General features: G+C 39.0%; 1 protein-coding gene across 7 annotated transcripts in view; it reads right to left on the reverse strand.

The window, feature by feature from the left end:
• Positions 1-6,809: 6,809 nt before the first annotated feature.
• Positions 6,810-24,302, reverse strand: part of ARHGEF7 (Rho guanine nucleotide exchange factor 7) — a 124,044-nt gene continuing 106,551 nt past the window's right edge. For 5 of the 7 annotated variants that reach the window (XM_027675073.1, XM_027675075.1, XM_027675076.1 and 2 more), the window contains 4 exons: positions 22,886-23,062; positions 13,784-13,883; positions 13,093-13,147; positions 6,810-9,943 (listed from right to left, as the gene is read on the reverse strand). In XM_027675073.1, the coding sequence (XP_027530874.1) occupies positions 9,821-9,943; positions 13,093-13,147; positions 13,784-13,883; positions 22,886-23,062 (455 nt within the window). In that variant the 3' untranslated portion in view covers positions 6,810-9,820. Of the gene's footprint in view, positions 9,944-13,092; positions 13,148-13,783; positions 15,031-19,817; positions 23,063-24,302 lie in introns of all 7 variants that reach the window. The other 2 variants (XR_003532912.1, XM_027675074.1) reach the window with 2 other exon arrangements.

Raw genomic sequence — 24,302 nt, forward strand, 5'->3', positions numbered from 1 at the left:
GGATGGAAGCAACAGCTTCCTGAGCCGCGAGCAGGAGGGACAATGCACCAAAGGGACAAGAGGGTGCATGCCTGTGACAAGCTCACAGAGTTGGGTTTTGGTATACAAGTTTAGTTTTGCTCTAGTCACCTTTGTTCTAGTTGCAGACAGTATCTGTGAGTCAGTGGATTTCCCTCAATCAATATTCCTCAACTTTTTATACATATATATTTTTCTTCAAATATCCATGGCACTAATTCACACTGAGTAGGGGGAAACAAGTCCAGCAACAACATTCCAAAAGTTTTTGGGCAGCCATTCTTAAAACTGAACTTGGCAACTAAACAAGTAAAGTGTTACTGGCTTTAGAAAGGGGTTTTTAGCAAAACTGCAAACATCCACATGACTTTATGGCTGCCCACAGGCACAATCTACAGCAGCTGGCAGGCTTCAGCTGTGCTGGGCAGCAGCCACTGCCACACAGGCACCCACATCCCAGTGCCCCATAAAAATCACAGAAAGGCTTGGGTTGGAGGGGATCTTAAAGATCATCTAGTTCCAACCACCTGCCCAATCCCAGGGCAGGGACACCTTCCACTAGACCAGGTTGCTCAAAGCCCCATCTAACCTGGCCTTGAACACTTCCAGGGATGGGGCATCCACAGCTTCTCTGGGCAACCTGCTCCAGTGCCTCATAACAGTGTCTGATGTGGCCCAGCTTCATCACATTTTCAGTTATTTCAAGACAGACGTTTCAGTACAAGTCTGTACACGCTGTTTTTACTTAACTTCCCCGAGGTACCTTCAAAAACTACAAAATCACTTGGCCAGCTCCTTTGCTTCCCATACTCCCTCCAAATCTGAGCAATACCTGAACCTCCTGATGGAGGTTCAAACTTCAGTCATGTTTGACAAAGGAACAGAGTTCCTGAATTTCCCATAAACTCATTAGATCCAAAAACCTCTGTAAATTATTCTCCTTAAATCAATATAAAAACAGATTCTACCTTATTAAAGTGTGATCACGGAGCACTTCCAAATGGTGCAAGACACAGTCAAGCCAAGAAGAAGAACAGCCTCACAGCATCACGTTTTTGCCTTGAAACCAAGTAATAGCTTACTGAGTAGTTTAATGTATCAGTGTGCACAGTCATTGCCTGCACAATGCATGAATGCACAGAGTAAACTACGTCTCTGCTTTCTAATCTTACTGGGAAAGCTTCCTTGTGGACAGTTTGGAGATCTCACCTGACCATGGACAGTGAGTTTACAGTCAGTGACGATGTGTGACTTGAAGGGGAAGGTCAAGCCTGGAAGCTGGCAGGAATCAGACTAAACAGAAAATGCTTCTTCATGGTACCAGTTTGCTGTCTTTATTTGCCATGCTATGAAGAGGAGTTTCCAGAAAGCCTTGGGTTCAGCCGGAAATGAAGCAGAAAAATGCACAGGGATTCTAACGCGGTTAAGAAAACAAAAGGATTCAATGCAGACCAGATCAGTAGGTTCACATTTAGGGGTAGAAGCTTTTCCAGCTGCTCAGGAACTGCATCCCATCCTTCTTTTCCCACAATGTGGGCCGATGCTTGGTAAGGTCAGTGTTCCACATAGCATCATAGTTGTGAGCAGATGGATGTGGGAGGCCTAATATAGCAGAGAAACCTAGTAGAAAAAAGCAGAATGAGGCGCTTATGCTCTGTGGACAAAAAACACTCAAACATTTCCTCCTCATCTGGGACAATGCCCATGGGGTGCACTGTGTTTTCATTCCTGCTTCCCCCTCAAATAAAGCCTGTCACTCCAACCTCTTCTAATAGCCAGAGTTTTCAGTAATGCCAGCAACAACTTGTCTGTCACTTCCCACTCACGTTTTCACACTACTGTTCCTCACAGTGTGCATAGCACACAGGACACGCTGCCTTGGTGAAGGAGCATGTCAGTACTTCCCCTATTAGTATACCGAGAAAGGAGCGTTTTCACTGTGGTTTTCTCACCTCAGAACTCAGCCCTACGTCATAGCTCCCCGTTTCCTTCATCATGTCCCCCCTCATAGTGCACCTTTGCATAAGGCTGCCTAATTTACCTGCACGCAAACCAGCTGATGCCATCCTTTTAGTTTGGAGTGCAGCACAAAGGATGACTTGTTTCTACAGGGTGGTTGAACTAGCCTCTAAAAGTCTCTGCCCAGAAGAATCCTCCTGGCACACGCCACACAGGGCTGTGCAGATGTATCTAGCCTTACAGGCATGTACAATGATTTAGGTAGAAATAACTTTTCCTCCTGACATACAGCAGTGCCTCTCACACAGATGCATCTGAGCTCCTGATCTACAGCCTCGCAGAAGGCAGAACTCTTCATGTTAGGTATTTCATGGTGGACATTGATAAAATCTGATGCTCTTGACGAGCAGGAAGCCATTCAGAAGAGCCGGATAATAGAATGCTTTTTCTTTTAATCAAGGGCTTTCCTGCTAGCAGGAAATACATTGAAATGCATGGAAATGTTCAGTCATTTCTTGCATTGAAGTGATAAAGATGGTCAGTGAGACAGCCCTCGGATACATGGAACCAGGTCTGGATGCTGAGGCAGAAATCTTGCTGAAGATCTGGTGGCCAGGGCAGGGGCACTTTCTTGAACCTGTATTTTCAAATGTTTGGCTTCAAGTCCAAGGTAGTCACTGTGCTCCCTCAATGCACTGCTCTCCCCCTTCTTAGCACTGTTAACAGTCCTGTAACATAAATTCTAAGCAGAAATCTTACTTGTAAGACAGTGATGAGAGAGTGCAGTGGATGGAGGACAACGCATTGCATCATCCCAGTGTTTTCTCCACTCAGTCTCAGAATGGAGAATTCAAGTGGGAACTATTAAACCAGTCTTGTAGCACTGGATTTTTCTCAGTTCCTCTGAAATTCTGTCTGCAGTAGAGTAAGGCCAGAGATTAAAAGAGTTAGTGATCACAACCAAATCCCTTGCTTAGTTTTGCCTCACAATAAACTTGATCCTGTGTTATCTCCACATCGCATTGTGCTGAAAGAGCCCTTGTGATGCTGAATGCATAAACGCTATGGTAAGTCACGCGTGCCATGGGGAAATGCTAAAAAAACCATACAAATCCTATGCACACAGCTGGGTTCAAATGCTACATGAACACTTTGAACTGTGACTGTCTACTTTTGTTGTATAGAACAAAAGGTTAATAGACTGTATTTCCTGGAGCTTGAAAAGCAGCTCCAGAATACAGAAAAATCTAACTCTAGTTGGTTTTAAAAGCATACAAAAATACAAATACTAACAAATTCAGGGAAACTGAGTAGTTTCTGACAAAGCAGAAGCTAACACACTCCCCTGCTGGAAAAATACCGTAAAAACATGCTATTTCTGTTTTGTTCCTTTATGTCTACAGCAAACACACAGCTATCATAGGCTGCTTGACTGGTAAGAGATGGCTAGCAAGGCCTGAGTGATACATTGGCTAAGAAAAAATAAATTGTTTGGGGAATCTCACCAGGCTTATGTATGACATCAGAATGGACATTAGGAAAAAGTTTGTCCCAGTTTCAACTGGGAGAGAGTTAGTTTTACTCTTAGTAGCTAGTACAGTGCTGTGTTTTGGATTCAGTATGAAAATAATGCTGATAACACATTGATGTTTTGGTTGATGCTAAGTAGTGCTTACCCTGTCAGGAACTTTTGTCTCACGCTCTGCCAGTGAGCAGATGCACAAGCTGTGAGGAAGCATGGCCAGGACAGGTGACCCAAACTGGTCAAAGGGATATTCCATACCACAGAATGTCATGCCTAGTATATAAACTGGAGGTGTTACCTGGAAGAGGACAATTGCTGCTTGGGGACAAGCTGGGCATCTGGAGATGAGCAGTTGTATTGTCCATCACTTTTATAATTACAGTTGTTATTATTATGACTATTATTACAATATTTAGTATAATTATTATCAAAATATTTTGTTTCAATTATTAAATTGTTCTTATCTTAGCCCATGAGGCCTACCTTTTCTTTCCAGTTCTCCTCCCCAACACGGGGTAGGGGTGGTGGGGAGTGAGCAGCTGCGTGGCACTTAGTTGCCAGCTAGGGTTAAAACACAACGGTCTTCACTGAGAGGGTGGGTGGTCAATCACTGGAACAGGTTCCCCTCAGCACCAAGCCTGTCAGAATTCAAGGAGCATCTGAACAATGCTCTTAGTCATATGGTTTAGTTTTAGGTAGTCCTGCAAGAAGCAGAGAGTTGGACTCAATGTGTCTCGTCCAACTCGAGATATTCTGAGTCTGATATCCCAAGTGCCTCATAGGGCATGCCACACTTCTGGGATGGGTGCATTGCAGCAGGTAAAAGTTTTCTCACTGTGTCAGTGTCCACTGCCTAAAATGTCAGCCTAAAATCAGACTCACTGCTTACACGGAGGAGAACAAGGAGTATACAGCAAAATGTGCACAGGGCCTTACTTGCCAAGGCTGTTCAGCACTGCCATGGTAATTGGAAAGACAGCAGATATCCCTGCAGGTGTACACGGCACAACCAGACAAATGGGGGATGGGACAGAGGAAAAAAAAAACATAGAAGTGAGCTCTGCCATGCATAAGGGAGAGCCTGTGCATATTCAACAGAGAAAGGGAATGAGATCAATGAGAATGCCGAGGAACTAATGGGAGCACCTGCACAAATTTTGGGCTGTGAAGACCTTCCATTAAGTAACTGACACCACAGTTCACAGTAACTCACTAACTGCAGCTTTTATTTCGTCCTAAGGACCCAAGAGTTAGATTTGGGACTAGACAGTGGCTTTAAAGGCAGCCACTTAAATTAATGGACAGCTCAGGAGGTTAATTTAGTTCTGAATCCAGGCTCAGTTCTCCTTCCAAGATAACATTTGACTCACATGAATTAAAGAGAAAGCTCAAGTGCAGAGCATGCAAGGTGAAATATGGCAAGCCTACATCCCTTTTCCAGATGATGAAGCATGCCTTGCAGAGCAAATTCATCTCAAACTTCCTCTCACCATTTCTCCAAAGTGCAAACTCCACATTTCTGGGACCCTTCAGCATCAGCGCTGTGGTACTCAAGTACATACAGATACACACACACATTTCACGCACACCTCCCCTGACTATTTTAAGCCTCTCATTCCTATAATCGACAGTGTTACATGCTCCTTCCTTTCCTTTCTCATGACCTATCACAGCAAGCAAAGGTGATCACTACAAGTGGGTAACAGCAGGTTCTGCATCTAAATTTATGAGCCTGTGAGGTGTAGCAGTTCCAACAGGATGTAAATTAGATACCCCCTGGACAAGCAGGACACAGCCAAGCCTCTTAGACAAAATGGTAGTGCCTTGAGGAAAACTTATTTTACAGTGCAGCAGTGAGGAAAAATTGCAAGAACACTCAGGTAAGAGAAGGAGGGGAACGAGGCGCTGCAGGTGCTGGAGAAGGCTCCCCTACAGCCCATGGAGAAAGTAGGATGGTAAAGGAGGATTTCCCCCACAGCCCAGGGAGAACTCCATGCTACAGCAGATCCACTGAAGGACCTGCAGTCCACAGTGAGCCCACACTGGGGCAGGCTCCTGACAGGAACTGTAGACAGGGATGAACCCACATTGGAACAGATTTAGTCTTCAAGGACTGCAAGCCATGGAGAGGATAAACACTGGAGCAGGGAAAAGTATGAAGAAAGGGGAGCAGGAAACAGGAACTGTTACAGACAGATCACAACCACCATTGCCATATCCCTGCTCTGCTGGGTGGGAGAAGAGGGCAAGATAGGGGGATCAGGAATGAAGGAGTAAAGTTCAGCCTCAGAAGGAGGAGTGTGGTAGGAGAAAGGTGGCTTAGTTTTTGTTTGTTCCTTACCATCCAACTCTTTTTAAATGGTAAGAAATTAGTACCTTTTATCTCAATGCACAAGCTTTTCCATCTTACTCCCTCCCCCATCTCCTTCCGAGGGAAAGGAGTAAGAGAGCAGCTGGGTGAGGGTCTGACAGCCAGCCATAGTCAACCCACCACAACAAGACACAAAAAGAAAATCCCCAAAATACTTCTGGTGACAAGTAAATTATGATTTCAAATTGTGGAAAATACCTGTCTGTACAGTGATGAATATAGAGAAAAGCAGGAAAATGAGACTTCTGATAACAGTTATAAACCACTACACTTATAGTCCTCTGTTCCTCCTAAGCATACCTCCTTGTTAAACTAAGTTGGAATAAACATATCATTTCACACACCTAAGCTCAGTTACTAATCCCTTCAAATGCCTTGTCCAAAGACTGAAACCATCTTTTCAAACAAATGACTGTCTCCACTTCCCTTAACCCATCTCATTATCCAGTATAAAGCAATACCTATCATCTTCCTACTATAAAAATCATCCCACTCCCCTATTTCAGGCAGCACCAATCACATAAAAGTCCCTACGATGCACACTTATCAAAAATTTCAAGTCTATTCAGATAAATCATGCGTGTAGAAAATATTTTACTTAATTTATGCAGTTTCTAGCGTTTCTTTCTTTCTTTGCTCTCATTATATTCCATCTTCAATCTCTTCCATTTCTTACATTACCTGAGCAGGTCAGGTTACCAAAGAAGTGAATATTCCTCAGTGCAACAGTTAAGATCCTTCTTCTCAGCCCTATAAACATTCCTGTTTTGTCTCCAGGCATGAATTTACTACTATAAAAGGCCATGAAAAAGCTCTTTCAAGACAGTATAGGAACTATTGCAGAGGTTATTATTTATAAGAAAGCAAAAAATTAAAGCAATTTACCTTCTTAATCTCACAGCTCACATATTAAGTGAAATGTAACACTTCATAGGGTAGGGGAAAAAATCATGGTTTAATTACAGCAATGTAGCATAAAAGCCTTAGTAGTCGATATCAGGATATTATTGTGACATCTAAACTAAATTTGAGTTCTCCACAGACATCATAAACAGACACTCTAAATTCCCTAAATGATTGACATTAAGAAGGTTTATACAAAAGCAGTCAGTTGTTCAATCTTTAAGACGTCATGACACAGTGAGACAAACACACATACATCAGTATAGTACAGCGAAATCTTATGCTACATTTTGGACAGTTCAGAACTGAAAGTGCTTCACATCTATAGGACAAGAAATGGCTTCATCTCCTCATCCCTAAATGATGAGAGCAAACAAATAACCCTTTAATAGGTTAAATAAACAGTGCCCCATTTATCCATGCTTATATAAAGTTTCCAACAATTCAGAAGGTCCATGGTGACATTTACAATTTATATACAGTGTAACAAATTGTCAATGGAAAAAGCTTCAGTTACTCCTTGGTTCCCAAAAGCCTGAAGGTGCTCTCTGCACTAGAGGCAAAAGCTATCTGCAATATTAGGTTGGTTTTCTTCCTACCTCCCCTCCCTGTTTTTTTTTTTTGTGTGTTTTTTTATGAAAATTAGTCATCCCAATCCACCTTGAATAAAGTCAGTCCCTAAGTCCTGGTCGTATTTAACAACTTCTTAATCCCAGTGTTTAAGGCATGTTCATTAGATGTCAGTAGAGGGGTACTGTCAGAAATTATAATAATCACAGGCACTAAGAGTCAGCAGATTTACATAGCAACACCACTCTTCACAATACAAGGTAAAACAAATTGTCATGATGGAAGTTTTTCCTGAGTAAATTTGCTAAATACTGCTAAGGTTAGTGTTTTCCTTTTATATATCTTTCTCTGGAATGTCCTTTCGCATATGCTCAGCTGAAAATTAAAGTTCACTCTGTAAATTTGCCTGAATGTCAGAAAGTAAAAATGTTAGCAAAACTCTAATTATATCAGCATTCCCAAATCTAAATTTGGCCAAGATACTATTAATTTGCATGGTTTAGTATCACTTAGCTTTCAGCAAGAGTATTTCCTAAATGTGAAGATAAATATAAATGCCAGTCCACACTTTTGTGCAACTGCAAACATCAAGAAAAGATTTTGGTATAGAGAATTAAAATAAGTTTAAAGTTCTGTGAATATATGTAACTCTGATAATGTAGACATTTTTGATTTTCTCCTCCTTTAGGATTAAAGGAAAGCATTTTTAAATTGCAGGAACACAAAATACCTACAAATATATTCAGCTTTTTAAAACAGACAACTTGTCTATTCAGATTATCAAGTATCCATTCCCACAGAATTGTTTCACAAGTATGCAAAAACTGACAATTTCCTATTTAAAAAGCTGTTCTTGGCTGAAAAATGTGGATAGCTTTAAAAATAGATTTTCCAATAGATTTAAAATGTGCATGACAGTTCTTACAACCCTAATCACCCTTGCTCCAACTTACTAAAGTTCATATAAACATTTGCTCAAGTCTGAGCATTACATTTAACAGGAGTTAAAGGGCACTAGAAAATCAGGATTGCAAAAGGTGCAACTCAGGTCTGTGCTATACCTGTACTTCTGACTGTCAGCTGAATAAAAACCCCTCAGAAAACTGCACCATCTGGACTTGGACCCAAAGTTTGATGAAATCCATGAAAAAAAAAAAGCTTTAATGGGATCAGCATTTTAAGTGCTCCATTTGAAGCTCACCATTTGCAGTGATGTAGCATCTCCTATTTCAAATACAAGAAACTGCAGTAATTGCACCTATCAGACTTGGGAATTAATGTTCCTTTATGTATTTTCAAATCTGTCAGCAGTGCAAAGTAAAAATTACAGTATGATTTAAAAGAAAAAAAAATCTTATTTCCATATTTCTTTCCATTCGAATCCTAGTAGGACAGAAACAGCAACATGCTGAGAAAATAGGGTAGGAAAGAAATGAGTGCTTCCACAGTACGGGAACTCCAGAGAGTCTTATAGTGGTATAAAAACAAAGTTCTGAATGAAATTTGGTCTGGCCTGTGTGTCTTATGCACAAAGGTTAGCTAAAATTTAACTGCTGTGACCATAAAATATAAATAGCAACGATTTATTCACAAAATTCTGGATTAGATTGATTTTTTTTTGTTTAACAAACAGTATGATCCATTAAATTATCAGCCAGTTTTATGTTTAAGCACAATAGAAAATGTAGTACACAAACACTTAAAAATCTCAGTCATAAAAAGCAGGCAAGTACATCAGTCTTCTAGTGGCCAAACCACAACAGATTAGTCTGCCAAATATGTGTATGTGAATGTAAGTTGTGGACATTAGTTTTGTTAAAAATTGTTTCTACTGTCAATAAACAATTTTCTGTATTTTAATACTGCTCTTAAGGAATTGTAAACTGTTTGAAAATGTATGGACAGACAAGTAACAGTGAATGATTTAAATATAGTGGTCAATAGGAAAAACAGAGGTTTAAATTTGCATGTGTGTTGAGTGGGTAATTTGGAACTAATTCATAATTCATACCATTCTTAGGTAAGACAGTACTGCCATCATTTCTAACACTTGTGACCATTGTAATAACGAGAAAAAAACCCCAAACATATCAGCTCTGATACATCAATCACATATGCAATCAAAATTACAGCTATTTACATGAAAAATATATATTTCATTAAAAAGCCACTGAAAAACATGGACTTTTAGTCAGGTGCTGCACTTTCTGCAAATGAGGTAATTTAGATGCAAACAAATTAAGTTTAGTAGAGTTCAGGATCCATGGTCTCCACACTTAAAGTACAGATTGCTTCAGAAAATGGCTTGACTGTTTCTGTATGCTCAGAGGAAGAAATCATTAGATCCAGTTAAATCCTGCTTTGTAGTGTTCTTGATGCAACACTGACTAATGTCAGAAGGCTTCCCAGCTCAGTTTTACAACTGGTCTTTCAACAGAAAGAAAAAGGGGGGGACAAAAAAAGAAAAAAATTAGTTATAAGTTGGTTTCATCCCAAGATGGATCATTCATGTTCTTTAGAACTTTTCTAACAAGCTTCTCCAAGTCCTTGCGAGCTCTTTGTTCCTCTTCTAATGATTTCTTCATCTTTTTGTTATCCTGTTTAACAGAGATAGAAATATTACTAGTTTGTTTTGAGGACTTTTGACAGATCTTTTCTTAGTACACATACATTGTCAATTACAAACTCTGAAGGTTCTTCTCAGTAAAACAGATACTAGGTGTTCAAAAGCAAAACTTGTATTAAAACCTCTCAAGTTACATAGTTATTTCACTCAGTGGAACAAAAACCACAAAATGGAAACTGAGCTACTTCCTATTTACTTAGGGGGCCTTTATAACAAAAGTGCTAGTCACAGATGGCCAGTAATCTTGAATCTGTTTAAATCTAATCAATGAGGAGTAGAATATATTTGTTGCTAATGGAGAAAGGAAATGGAACAATAAGCAGACTAAATATCTCCTTAAAGAGCCTCCTGTGATTTTAACTAGTTTCACAATCTCAGAAAAGCTTCTTAAAACTTAATGCAAATTGACTTGCTTCATTAGAAACATAAATAGTTGAAAAGAGTATCCTGAAAACCATTACGCTCTCTGGAAAGTGTTTCTGTGACTAAATTTTAAATCAGATTGATGACTACCAGCAGTCTAAGAGAAGTCTGAATTTCAAGGAACACCATCACTCTGCTTGTACATTAAGAAGAGAGTTCTCACTATTTAGTGCCATCAGGCAATATTGAAATAAATGAACAACGGGACTGCAAGGATGTTACTGACCAATCCACAGGAATGTTTATACCATTTAATTCTGTACAGGCCAAGGTGATGCTGGCAACAGTAGGGAAGCAACCAGAACATAACACTGAAATAAGGCCCCAAGACAAGCCTACTGGTGTTTAACAAATGCAGGCCTACAATTCAGGGGTCCCACTGGGGGGGGCAACCTCAGCTCTTATTTACAGACATTTCCAGAAACAGGATGGGATCATTGAATCATAGAATATGCTGAGTTGGAAGGGACTCATTGGGATCACCAAGTCCAACTCCTGGCCCTGTGCAGGACACCCCAAGCATAACACCATGTGCCTGAGAGCACTGTCCAAATGCTTCCTGAACTCTGTCAGGCTTGGTGCTGTGACCATTCCCCTGAAGACCCTGTTCCAGTCCTTAACCACACTCTCGGTGAAAAACCTTTTCCTGATACCTAACCTAAACCTCAACTCAGCTCCACGCCATTTCCTTGAGTCCTGTCACTGGTCACAAGAGTGAAGAGATCAGTACCTGCACCTCAAAGTCCCCTTGTGAGGATGTTGAAGATCACAATGAGGTCTCCCCTCAGTCTCCTCCAGGCTGAACAAACTCAGTTGCTCCTCATAAGGCTTCCCCTCCAGACCCTTCACCATACTCGTGGCCCTCTTTTGGATGCCCTCTAATAGCTTAATGTCTTTCTTAAATTGTGGTGTTCAAAACTGCACATGATACTCAAGGTGAGGCCGCACCAGCATAGAGGAAGAGTGAAACAATCACTTCCTTTGACCAGCTGGCGATGCTTTGTCTGATGCCTCCCAGGACACTGTTGACCCTCCCGGTTGCCAGGGCACTGCTCTCTCATATTCAGCTTGCACTTGACCAGTTCCCTCAGGCTCCTCTCCAGCTTGTCCTTCCCTAGTCTATACACACAACCAATGTCTGTCACCTCATTAACTCCATTCCCTCTTCAAGTATGTTGAGAAACTCAGAAATTTCATTGTTTTCCTGTAGGTACAGATTTAATTTACAGGCCTGCCAATTCAGGCCTGTACTATTCAGGCATAGTGCCTGTGGTGCAACAGCTATGAGTAACCTCTGGAAGGTGCTATGGGAGGGATCCCACTTCGCAGCCTGGTGTCTACACCAAGCAGTGCGCTATGCAGTCCCAGAAAGCCTTTATCCATAAAGGCCTTGCTCACTTGGGACTCTGCCAGCTCAGAGGTTATTTCTGCCACTTCTCTGGTTGGCAGCATCACAGCAGTGGACCAATAAATGCTTCTAAGCTGAGAGTCCCAAAAGCCAAGAAAATGAATTTAAAGGCTTTAATATGTCTTGGCTTTGGAAGATGTTAGATACTCAAGACCATCTGTTTGGAAAGGCACAGGAAAAGAGAGCTATTGCTTGAAGCTCAGGTGAAGGTGACTTTCTGATTAAGGGTCACAGAGATGTGCAGAGCCTCAGTGAGGCTGCACATTTATTCTTTGTACAAAAGCAGTCAGGCCATGGGAGTACTCATGGGCTATTACTGCTGCTTGTATTACGTGAATTGTATTTTTAAATTTGCATCCAACCTGGGATATTCATGCTTTATATGTTGAACCCAGCAGAATTTAAGTATGCAAGACATCAACTGTCCTATTTCAAGGAACGTGCATGACAACCTTAGAAATACTGGGCATGCTTACAGATGGGCAAAGAATTTGGATTCATGTTTATAGCCCAAAACCTAAAGAAATTTTAATACAAATCCTTTTTAATTAACACAGGAATTCTATCCAACTTCCTGAGTCAGACTAGTTAAGGTCAGTTAGCAAATTCATACACTGGAGAGTGAGGAAAATTCAGTGCTTTTTTCACCTGTGCATTAAGAAAAGACTATATGTGACAGCATTAACATAGTTTAAACAAGCTGTGTCCTGACAAGAAGATGGTATTTTTAACATCTCATTTTGGACACTTAGAACAAGTGACAAAGCAGCACCCAGAGCTAACTTGAAACCCTCATTTAAAAAAGGTCACATGATAGGCACTGAAAAGGACTCTCCTCTCTGGAAATGAGAGGTTTTAAGAACTGATTTGTAAGATATGTTCAGGTTACTGTAGGATTGTTAATAAAGGCCTAAATAGATCTAGACACTTATACTACTAAAATAATACATTCTAGAGCAAATACTATTTCTCAGCCTCTATAAGCTTACTTTGCTGGTGATACAGGAGAACTGAATTTGCTTAATGCTTCTGCCATTTCACAGTTTGCAATATCCAAGAACAGCTTAGTAATTCACCTCAGAGAAACAATACTTAACACTATTCTCAAAGGACTGATGACAACCGCAACAGAGGGTACGTTTCCTCAAATGATATTTTACTTTTAAAATAATCCAAAATTCAAGTTCATGCCTGTCAAAGTGAATAAACTTACAATCCGTATTTGTTTTTACAATAAGCCTTCCATCTTTTTGTTCTCCGTGTTGCTATAAATGTAGCAAGTTACCAACCTGTCTTAATTCCTGTACTTCATCCTTTAATGCATATACTGTGTCAACAAGGCTTCTAAAATGAAAAAGGAACATGATCTGTTATAACAGTTTCCAGAAAGACGTGACCAAATTTATTATTAGACAAAACTGCTAAATGAAATGCAATTTAAAAACAAACAACCCATAAAACAAAACCCCACAGTTAATTGCTAATTTCAAACCTGTGTTAAAAACAAACAAACAACCCCTATCACTTATCCCAATTTATATTCAGTAAGGCAAGGACATGTTACCACCTTCTGTGACAGGAAACACCTCTCCAGCACTTACAGACCTACACTGGTTTCTGTATTCCAGCCCTCTAGAACAAAACTGTAGTTTCATTTCCAACATACACCTTACCAAAAAAGTAGAACAATGCCACAAACTAATTAGAAAGATGACACCAGTTTAATATTGAAATCTGATAGCACCTGGAAAAATTATTTTTAAGTGAAGCATTTTACTTCTTGACATGAGTGGAGTAAGTTGCACAGCATATACAAAGAAACCAGATATTTAAATGAAGGCCAACTAAAGGACCGGCAGCATACTCAGCTCTGTTCCCTACTACAAACATACCATACACACACTATTATAATGGGAGCCAGGAGGAAGAAGAGTGAAAAGTTCACTACTTTAATCTATCAATCATTAAATATTTTCTTACTTCTCTTCTATAACAGTCTGACCATTACTTTTAGTTTCTTCTACAATAATTTTTTCTTCTTCTGGAAGCAGGACTTGAGGAGCTGACTCTTTACGAGAACCTGTTGTAAAAATAAATTACAAAATGAGCAAATCACAAACATTGTTGGGGCATTTTAAAGATTATTCTTTCATTCACTGCATGATACACCTGCAGAACCAAGGTATGCCACTTCCCATTTCCCCTTTCCCTCCACAAACAGACATTACTGACACATTTTTTACATTTGAAACCACAGCCTTAAAAAAACAAAAAATTGTTTGACACTCCTACTGCACTGCTGACAACTCCTGTGTCATCGACAGGGGTGCTACACCATTCGACAAACAGTGCACTATTCAACCGTCAGTAAAAGCTATACAAATTCACAATGGCAGACTGAGAAAGAGATAGCTGTGTTTAAATAACCATGATTTGAGCCTCAAGGACAGATTCTGATCTCACACTGATACAAATATAAGAAACAGTTCAGCTTTAAACCCATTACTCTGTCACTGAGGAGCAGAATAGTGGTATCAAACGACAGCAATGAGGGGACAAAAGTTAAAACCCCTTTCCCTGAAACACTATAAGCACCATACTTCTGTGTGTGTGAATGACATGCATAAATACACTTACAGATAGCGTTTTAGTCCTATAATAAATTCCTACCAAATGAAATACACTCTTTATATTTAATAAATGTTTTTAAAAGCACCTCAGTTTGATGATAAAAACTCAGAACTTTCCAAAATCTTCAAAACATTTTCCACACTCATTACAATTTATAACATCAAGGTAAAACACACAGATTAGAAAAAATTAGTTATGACTGGAAAAATCTAATCTCAGATATGTACATCCATTCATACATACATAAAGTATGTATTCTAGAAACTTTATTTAATTAGGCTGCAACAAATTACAAGTTTTTTTTTTAAGAAGGTCTGTAAATAAATTGGTGTCTAAGCATTTACTCAGAATTCAAACACTGTAGATAAGGCATTAAAGTTCTTGCATATTTTAACTAAGATATCAGTTTTAACAAACAGGGTACATTTGCCTACCAATTCATTTTAATGAACTTTCATTAACGAGGAACATCTCATCCACTTTGAACTGATAATCTGGTATTACAGAGCATAGGCCTGTCCAGAGAAATCAGTTGCTGAACAGCTGCTTTGTGATAACAGTTCTTTTCTTTTATGGTTCATGATAAAATATATAACCTAAACAAATAAAAAATGGAATAAATCACAGTCATTACAAAATACTAACTTCCCAAACAGCTGTAGTCCTGAGTTTTGAGCAATGATTTTGTAGAGACTTAGCTCTATGCGTTAAAACTATTTAAACTATTTTAGCAAACAATGACAAATGTCTAATGAAGAAAACAGTTTCCTTAAGCTTACAGTAAAGATCTAATGTATCAGTATGTGATTGTCAAAATTATATGGAATAAAGATAACTGAAGATTTGAAAAAGAATCTTGTCCTTGAAAGTTGTAAGTTCTTATGCAGTGAAGAAATCTTTTAAGGGTTAATACACTTCCACTCCCACTTATTTCCCAGGAAGAAACAACCTCTAAAACAAACGTATCCAAACTCGGCAAGGAACTCAAGGCCACTTCCCTGTTTGTGCTGTCAATCTCTAATTGTAAAAAGCTGTCTCATGTTTATTTCAGTTAACTGGTTACTGCTCTGCTTTATTACCCTAACAGGTAACACACAACACTGAGTTAAACGTTATATTAGGAATTAGTTGGCAGCAGCTGCTACCGGATCACTACATTCTGTCTCTGTATCAAGGTGGAGCACCTCAGCCCAGCACACGCCAAGGGAGACACTGACCAAAGGAACAGAACTGTCACACATTTCTCACCCCTGACTGACTCCCTTCAAACAAAAGGAGAATGCATTATCATTCTCTCTGTACAGAGCTGCATCCAACTGTCTGCCTGGGCAGAGTAGCAGGGGTCCTTGCAAAGCAGAAATAGTGTGGAGTAGACAGCTTGGAAACAAAAACGTCCCATACATGTTATACAAACACATGCATGTAAAAGAGACATCTACATCAGCATATCCTGATGTATGTATGGCAGAGCACAGCAAACATTTAATATTGCCGAGACATAGAAAGTAGTTAACTAATATTATACACACAAGGAAACCTCATGCTACACGTATATACACAATGGAAAACTGCTACTGTGAACACTGACCTTCCTGTGCCATAAAACATTAACTACCATGGAACTCAAGATATCACTCTTGGCTTCATTGCTCCAATACCCTCAGTCATACAACTCTTACTTGTATTTCAGATCTTTGCTGCTCTCACAGTTTGTACTTATGCAAAAACCCACACACTTGCTCCTTAATCTTGGTTTGCTTTTGTGAGCTTCAGTGGGTTTTTCTTTATTGTTGTTGACCTTCTCTTCCTAAACCCCACAAGTGCTTACTGAGTATCACAGGTACAAACACACAGTGTATCTAGCCTGTCACAAAGGACCCTGTAATCAAATGAGTATGTGCACAGTAACAGACTTGAGATGTCAAGTTCTAAAGACAGAAAGAAGCTATTTCACCATCCTGCTTTTATGCACCATTTATGTCAGCAGCTTTTCTTTTTTTAACACGCATTTTCTGGCAATTACATATCTAGAAGTAACTTCAAGCAGAGCCACCTCATCACTGGCACTCAAGAATATTCCCCGAATTGCACCTTGTGCCTCCACCTTTATGCCTATTCTCTGTGTAACCATTTCTATCCACAAAAGCTACAGCTTTAGGACATGAAGAGAGCGTTGTGTTACAGTACAGTGGGTACTTCACATCGTGTTGTACTAAAAGCATGGTCTAGGAAGTTCCTGCAGCTCAGATAATTCCAAACACCTTTGAGACATACTCCACATTTTCATGAAGTAGGGCAGAAGAATCAAGTTACTTCACTTTGTCACACCATCCCTCAAGCCTAAGCATCCAAGTATCCGAATTTTATTGACAGACATTACTTGGTCTCATTCAAAGTCAAACAGGCCAAACGATTATATTTAAATTGACTTCTAACAACTCTGTCCCTAAATCACTTTGAGACAATATAACCAAAAGTACTAGTTGGACGGTTTTGGGTTTGTTCAGTTTTGTGGGTTTTTTTTAAAGATGGGCATCTCCTACCCCAAGCTGTACAAAACAGGGTTTCATTTGGTTTTCTTTTTTTTTGGGGGGGGGGCAGGCTGGAGGGGTATTGGGGGAAGTAAGGTAGATCGGAGAAGAAAGGACATTTGGCAAACTCAAACAATTACTTCAAGAATAATGAACAAATATTAAGGCCAAGTAAGTTGCCATAACTTGTCAATGGGGAACTCCTAAATCCAGGGTCTTGGAAGAACAACCCCACTGTTTAGAAATCTGTTGAATAATTAAGGTAAATAACTGACCACTATAATCAAGATTCAACTAAGTTTCCATCAATTAAATTCCATCACAAAAATAAAGGTATCTATTCAATATCAATACCTCTCTGTCCTAGAATGGAGAATAAAGAATTACAATGCTTTTTGACAATACTCTGCCCTAAATTATAAGTTAGCAAATTTAGCCTCCAGATTAAAGCCAGTAACAACACAGCCCACCCAGCATTCAGATCAGGGCTACAGACCTTAGCAACACCCCCTGCATAATGTGGTGCAACACCTGAAATACAAGAATAAGCCTGTGGGTAACAGCCCCCTGCTTTCAGTTTTCAGTGTCTGATGTCCTTTCCAGCCGAATCAATCAGCCAAAAACAAGCAAGCAGTTCTGAGCATTTCTGGAAAAAAAGGAAAGCTGAAACCAGTTTTGATATTTACATGGCTGAAAGACTTCATGACAGAAGTTCACTTTATACCTGCCTGAAACAGGTAGAATGTCACTCCTAGCCCTGGAGTATGGTCTTAACACCAAAACAGGAAGATACTACAGAGAGATTGAATGCCACAGAGGTTCTCAGTGACGTCTGTTTGCAATCATAACTCACAACCCCAGCCTTTCATTCCCTCTCCTTTACAGGTAAATGGTTGATACAGAAGCACAGAATGTTTGGGTTGGGAGGGACCTTAACAAGCTAACAGAAGACAAGCTTCAGAAGGAGCCGTACTGGTAAACAGTCTGGTCCTTTGTTTGAATCATTTAGCAGACACATGTGAAGGGAGTCCAGAAGTTTTGCAGGAGGGAGATAAGAAAAGGGGGATGGAATTCAGATACCTTTTCACTTTAACCGGATATTAAGTCTCTGCCTATGTTCAAAGACCTTGTCTGTCCAAGAACCATTGAGGCCAACAGTAAAATGGAGGTGGGTATTCACATCACCTACTTAAAGCAGCTAACTTCAAGGCCTCAGTTGAAAGCCAGCTCTCTCCAGTTAATCAAGAACAGTTTTCCTTCCTCCAGCTGGCCAATTGGAGGAGATGGCTCAAAGTCATAGAAGACTGAGTGTCCTAATTTAAGCTATGGAAGTTAGATCTGTGGTGATAGTTGTTAATTTCAAGAACTGCACAGCATAATCTGAGGTCATCAGCAATTTCTCTGTTGCACAGCTTTTAAGTATTGCTCTTTTCTTCACTTCTTCATACCTTTACCATGATTAGGACAGGTAAGAAGGGGAACAAGACAGGGATAAAGGTAAAATTAGCAACAGTACTTGTAAATATATAATTCTGTTTTTCACCTACTTTATTACATCCTCTTTGCAAGCTAAGAAGCTCTCAGAAATTGAATTTGCTTGAGTTTCAAAGACAGAGGCATGACTTGCCACTGAAAAATCAAGTGTGTGCATATAAAACTGTTTAGATATACCATTAGCCACTGGCATGTACAGTCGTGTACACTTCCTACTGAAGTAAACGTCAGACAAAAAAAAAATAAATTACCTGTCACTTTCAACATTTCATTTGTTATATTAAGGATGTTGAAGTGGATGAGCAGATCTGTCAAATTAACCCTCTTTCTTTATGAATTTTTCATGAGGTCCTAATAAAAGTAATCCTAAAAATGGTGCTCCCAGAGTCTGTGTGTGTTGAGATTTAATTATTGGAAAAAAACAATCCTTCATGCTACAGATCTGCCAAAATCAAAAGGATGCCCTTTAATATCTTTGTACAGAAAAAAACAAATCAGAATCCAAATATCAGACTAAACTTTAGTTCACTGTATAAAATACACCACTGTTTGCAAATTCTTGGGAATAATAAAAAAGGTTTGGGCATGAAGTAGTTTTTTGTTTAACTAACAGTGACACACAAACAGGAAAAAACTCCACATGACTCAGATGATTGATCTGGGCAGTTTATAGCAATATGCTTTGATGAGTAAAGTGGAAATAATCAAAGTGGACCAAAACACAACTTTGTATGCAAGTGTTAGTCACATGAGAAGAGAATGCATAGTTTAAACAGACAGATACACCATCTGAAGAAGAGAGATATTTCTGAGACAACATTTATAAAGAGCCATCCCACTAAACTTCCTGTATTTCACTAACCAACATGAAAACTTCCAGCCAGAGGGCTGCAGGACTAAAACTAGAATTGCTACAATCATAGCAAAATAATGTTATGACCTCCTAATAGAAAGAAGCGATCATTTCATTTATACTGATGTAAACATTTTAGCATGTATATTAGCTTATAATTTTATTTAAATTCACTCATATATGAGCATCTTTTAAGTAGAAAGACTAAAGGTAACTCTTACTTTAAAAAGAGAAACATTGTAATATTAAATCTTGGAAACGTAAGTTATTTAAACGATTAGCATATTCATAAATTTTTAGTCTGGTAACAGGACCTGCAGAGGAGGTTTTAGATTGTTTCAGTAATTAAGCCAGTGTTTTTATGGACAATACAACAATCCAAAAAAAAAAAAAAACCCAAACCAAAAAAAGAAGAAAATAAAATCAATTTAAGGGGAAAGGGAGGCAGCAGAGAAACATTCTGTAGATGTTATTTAAAAAAGAGAAGATATAGAAGAATACATACTTCACATTACATTGAATTTCTTGTAGGTGTCAACTACATTAAACAAAGATTACACAGTTATGTCAAAAAAGGTCTTTCACTTCAGCATTTGATTCCTCTGGGAAGAAGGAAGGAAGAGAAAGGAGGCATGAGGAGAAGAGAATGTGTTAAGTTACAAGTTATGCTGTCCTTTCCCCTGTGTAATAATTAAATATTAAAGTCACAGTCTAGCAAATGGAAAATTTATTTCAACTGTACATAACAGATGTTCTTTTTATAGAAAACAAAACACTTAATTGATATATGCAACCACAAACAATATGCATACTGTACAGTACAATGCAACATTCAGATATACATCCATTTTGCATTTTCAAAAGGCAGTCACCTACTAAAGATGGCTTCTCCCATTCACAAATGAAGTGCACAATATATATTATTTTTTCTATGTTTTACGTCACTATATACACATTACTGTGTTTTGGCAAGATTATGCAAAACACCCAATTAATATCGGTTGGTTTCAATTTATGGCAAATACTAATTTATGGAAACACTGCATAAGCCATGTGAAGAGGGGCTGACAATGGCTTGAACCTACCTTCCAATTCAGATTCTCCATCCTTCCAGTGTATTTGTAACTGTACACATACAATTTACAGAATTGCATAAACATAAGGTACTGTTATTACCATGACTGAAGTTCCACAAAAACAGAAACACTGAACCTTCGGACTGAATACCACCATTTCCACATTTGCCTTTTCTGTTTGTTTGTTTTAAGCATTTTGCATTAATACTCCCGATCAGTTCACAATAGCTTACAGCCAGTAACACTGAAGACATAGAATGGTTTTAAATGTGCTATGATGTTAATATGAGGATAGACAATATGAGAGATCCTAATTATGATAATACTTAATGACTTAAATGCTACAATAATTAATGGTGGTAAACTGTCAAAGCTTTGGTGAATATAAAGTCAGTAAAATCTTCATATCTGAATAGCAAACCTTTCTGTGTGATAAGGAAATTTCAAGTGCAACAAGTGTATTACAAACTCATATTTACACTATATAACATGAAACAGACATAAAGGAATTATCATTTATCCAGTGCAGAAAACATTATTCAACTAGAACACCACAGCATAAGAAACAGGGCAAAAATCCATACTTTCTATATATGTTAAAAAAACCCCAAAACCAACAAAAACAAACAAAACAAAAACTGATTGAAAGGAAGAAGGGAGTGAAGTGTGTTACAAATGCACTGTGAAATGGCATGGAGCACACATACTTATCTCGTTTCTCTAAGCAACACTCCTCCATTTAAAAAAGATTCAACATACAGAAGTTCCTGGTCATTACTTAAATATATGACCAGTAGTAAAACATAGCCCTGAAAACCCTCCTTAGTTAGCACCACTGCTTTTGTTAGTCACATTACTGAATGCCAACAATAGTAAGAGAGGATAAAACAGGTCATCAAACAAGACTGAATGCAAATCTGAAGACATGGGCTGCTTTGAAATATCTTGTCCACAATGACCACCTTCTGGAACCATGCATGCCTATTACTAGCAATTACTAGCAATTACTAACTTTCTGATCATGTAACCTGCAGAAAGGTATTGATTATCTTCTAAACAGTATGATCAAGTTCCCAGGCTGCAGTTAATTACATCATGATTATTCTGAACTTGTTCATATAGTAATATCTGAACTCTGGATAACATGCTTATGTGAAAAGGGATAAGGGAGTTGCACTTGGGAACCCTAGTGAAACTGAGAAGTGTTTCTGATCTCTCATCACTTTCATCATACTTTTCCCTAAGCTAAAAAAGACTTAGAAAACATGTAATTTTTGTTTTGATGCCAATTACTTTAGCAACAAGACAGAACACATACACACACACTTCACCCCAGCAGTGCCCCTGGTGCAGGTTTGAGACCTTCAGCTGTGCACAGCATGTCACAGTTCTCTGAAAAGCCAACACGACTGTAAGTGAAGAGCTGCTGTGAAAACAAACCTGCTCATGAGAGAAGTTACAAGACACAAAATCTGTCATGGACATGCTCCAAACAGTACAACCCAAAAGCCAAGCATTCTATTATTCAGAACTTCAAACAAGCCAATTTGATCACAGTTGTACCTAGAGTTTCAGATGCTGAACACTGGAGCCTCCATCAGGGGAACCATTTTCATCTCATCTTTTGAAGAAGAATGGTCAATTGAGAGTTGGCAGCTGTGTATTTTAACAGGCAAGTAAACATCTAAACCCTGCTTTCTGCCACGCTACTGCATACAGTAAAGTGACAGTATGACCACAGGTAACATGAGATTATCAAAACACTGCATGTAATGAGCATGGACTGCCAGGTTTTCATGACAATTGCCAGACTGGGGTGGGGGGAGAGCAGTGAGGTCCTTCATATAAACGTTTTAAGCAATGAGGAAAAGACAGCACCATAAAACCAGAATTTTTTATGGATTAGCAAATGCTCTTCCAAACAAATAGGCCAGATACGTGAATATCTGAATGATTTTACAGCTCTTGTACTGCTTATTTTTAAGCTGCATTTTTCTTACTCTACCAGCTTTGTATTTTGTTAATAATATGTAGAAAATGCAACCACTACCACTAAGGTATTTCCATATAGCTGGCACTCAGCTCACAACCAGTATGGTTTCAGTACAAAATATAAAAATGTGCTGTATCTAAAATAAAAAAGGAAACAAAGGACCTGTTACTACACTGACCAAGTCAAAAGAAAAAAAAAGACCATTCAGAGCTACAAATTAACATGTCAGTTAAAAAAGCCCTCAAGAAATAGCATCCTTAACAGGATATACACTTTTTAGAAAGACTTATTTGTATGTGTATTGAATTGGCAATAGAGCCATCCACCAGGTATAACTGAAGTTTCAGGAGCTCCCTCAGAAGTTGTTAAAATATCACATTAAAGAGACAAGGAACAGCAAGAAAACATCTAAGAAAAGCAGGCTGTGATACAACAAGCATTTGTTAAGAAAAAGCTCAGAAGTGCATTAGTTCTGGTGAGAGATATATGAGCAACAGCTCTTACGAGATGTAGACCCCATTCTGTAACTATGGGCTGTCCATATACTGTCATAGTCAGAGTCTTCTGAGAGGTCTGAAGGCTCCAAACGAGAAAGACTACTGCGACGACCCAAGGAGTCTAGACTTGATTGGTCATCATCAGCCAAGACGTGATTATGCATCAGGTCAGTGCCTTGCCATGCTAAGGATGTATAGGTGAAATGAAATGGTGGATGTGGATAGGCAGAGGTGGGATGAGGAGGAGAACGTAAGGAATAGCCACAACCAAACACATGAAATAAAAGCAAAAAGGTGATGGGAAGAGAAGGAAAAGAGAAAATATTGTTAAAAAGGCACCAAAGTTGTTTTTTTTTTCTTTTTTTTTTTTTTTCAAATTTGTTTGGGGTTTAGGTATAAATTACACTCAGCATATAATAATGTTTGAACCATTACAATACAATTTTGAAGTGACTTTTAAGCTTCTACTCTCAGTTGAGAATTTTGAATAACAAAATTTTTTGAAGAGGAAGTTAGGTTCTTTTGAAATACAGTGTCAGTTCTGGTCTGGGGAGGGGTTGACTGGGCACAGAACAATAAACACAGTAAGCCAGCATGATCCAGTGCTGATGTGAAAAGCAACAGCCCCTTCCCCATCACATATCTGTAACCTCCATCCTTTCCCTCCCTTGTAATGACACAATCTTTTGTACAGTTGCTTCGTGAGCCAGGTCAGGAAACACCTTCTGATGAAAGAATCTTTTGTAGGGTTAGTTTTTTCAAGCAGGTAATTTTCCCACCAGCTCACGACACAGTCACAGAAGTGCTTGTGTCACTATCGTGAAGAGGAAAATGCAGGGGAAAAAAAAGCAAAGGTTCTCATGCATAGCACGGCTGCTGACTTCTAAATCAGCAGCAACATCTTGCACCCACTGAAGGGGACTGCCAAAGTACAGGTTTTCTGTGCCTGTACCCCTTGTTGTTTGTTAAACCATGTGGTAAATTTACTCACAGAACAGCAGGGCCAAGAGGTTAACAGCAATACTGCCTAGCCCATTCCAACTCCTCACACACCTCTTCCTACACGCCCCTATCTGAATCTATCTTACCAGTTAAATACTTTAGATCTCTGGGGAAGTTGGTCTAACGTAGCTAAGGACCCTTTTTTAATTTGTAAAGGCCTGGCAATATCCAAGGACTGAAACATGTAAGTGGGTGTGCTTTTGCAATACACATGATATTGCAAAAGACTTTAAGTCTTCATTTGAAGTAGAAACGCAAAATAAATTCAGTATTCAAGAAGCACAAGAAAGTAAAACTTTGCTCTTTCACTTCCATCTGTCTCCCCAAATTAAACCCTACATCTTTCCCACCCAAAGAACTGAAAAAAAGTTGCTCTGCTACCTCTAATGCCACACCTCACTAGTGTGCACTGGTGCCACAGC

Source organism: Neopelma chrysocephalum, unplaced genomic scaffold (assembly GCF_003984885.1).
Source record: "Neopelma chrysocephalum unplaced genomic scaffold, ASM398488v2 Primary Assembly neopelma1_25, whole genome shotgun sequence".
Taxonomy (NCBI): domain Eukaryota; kingdom Metazoa; phylum Chordata; class Aves; order Passeriformes; family Pipridae; genus Neopelma; species Neopelma chrysocephalum.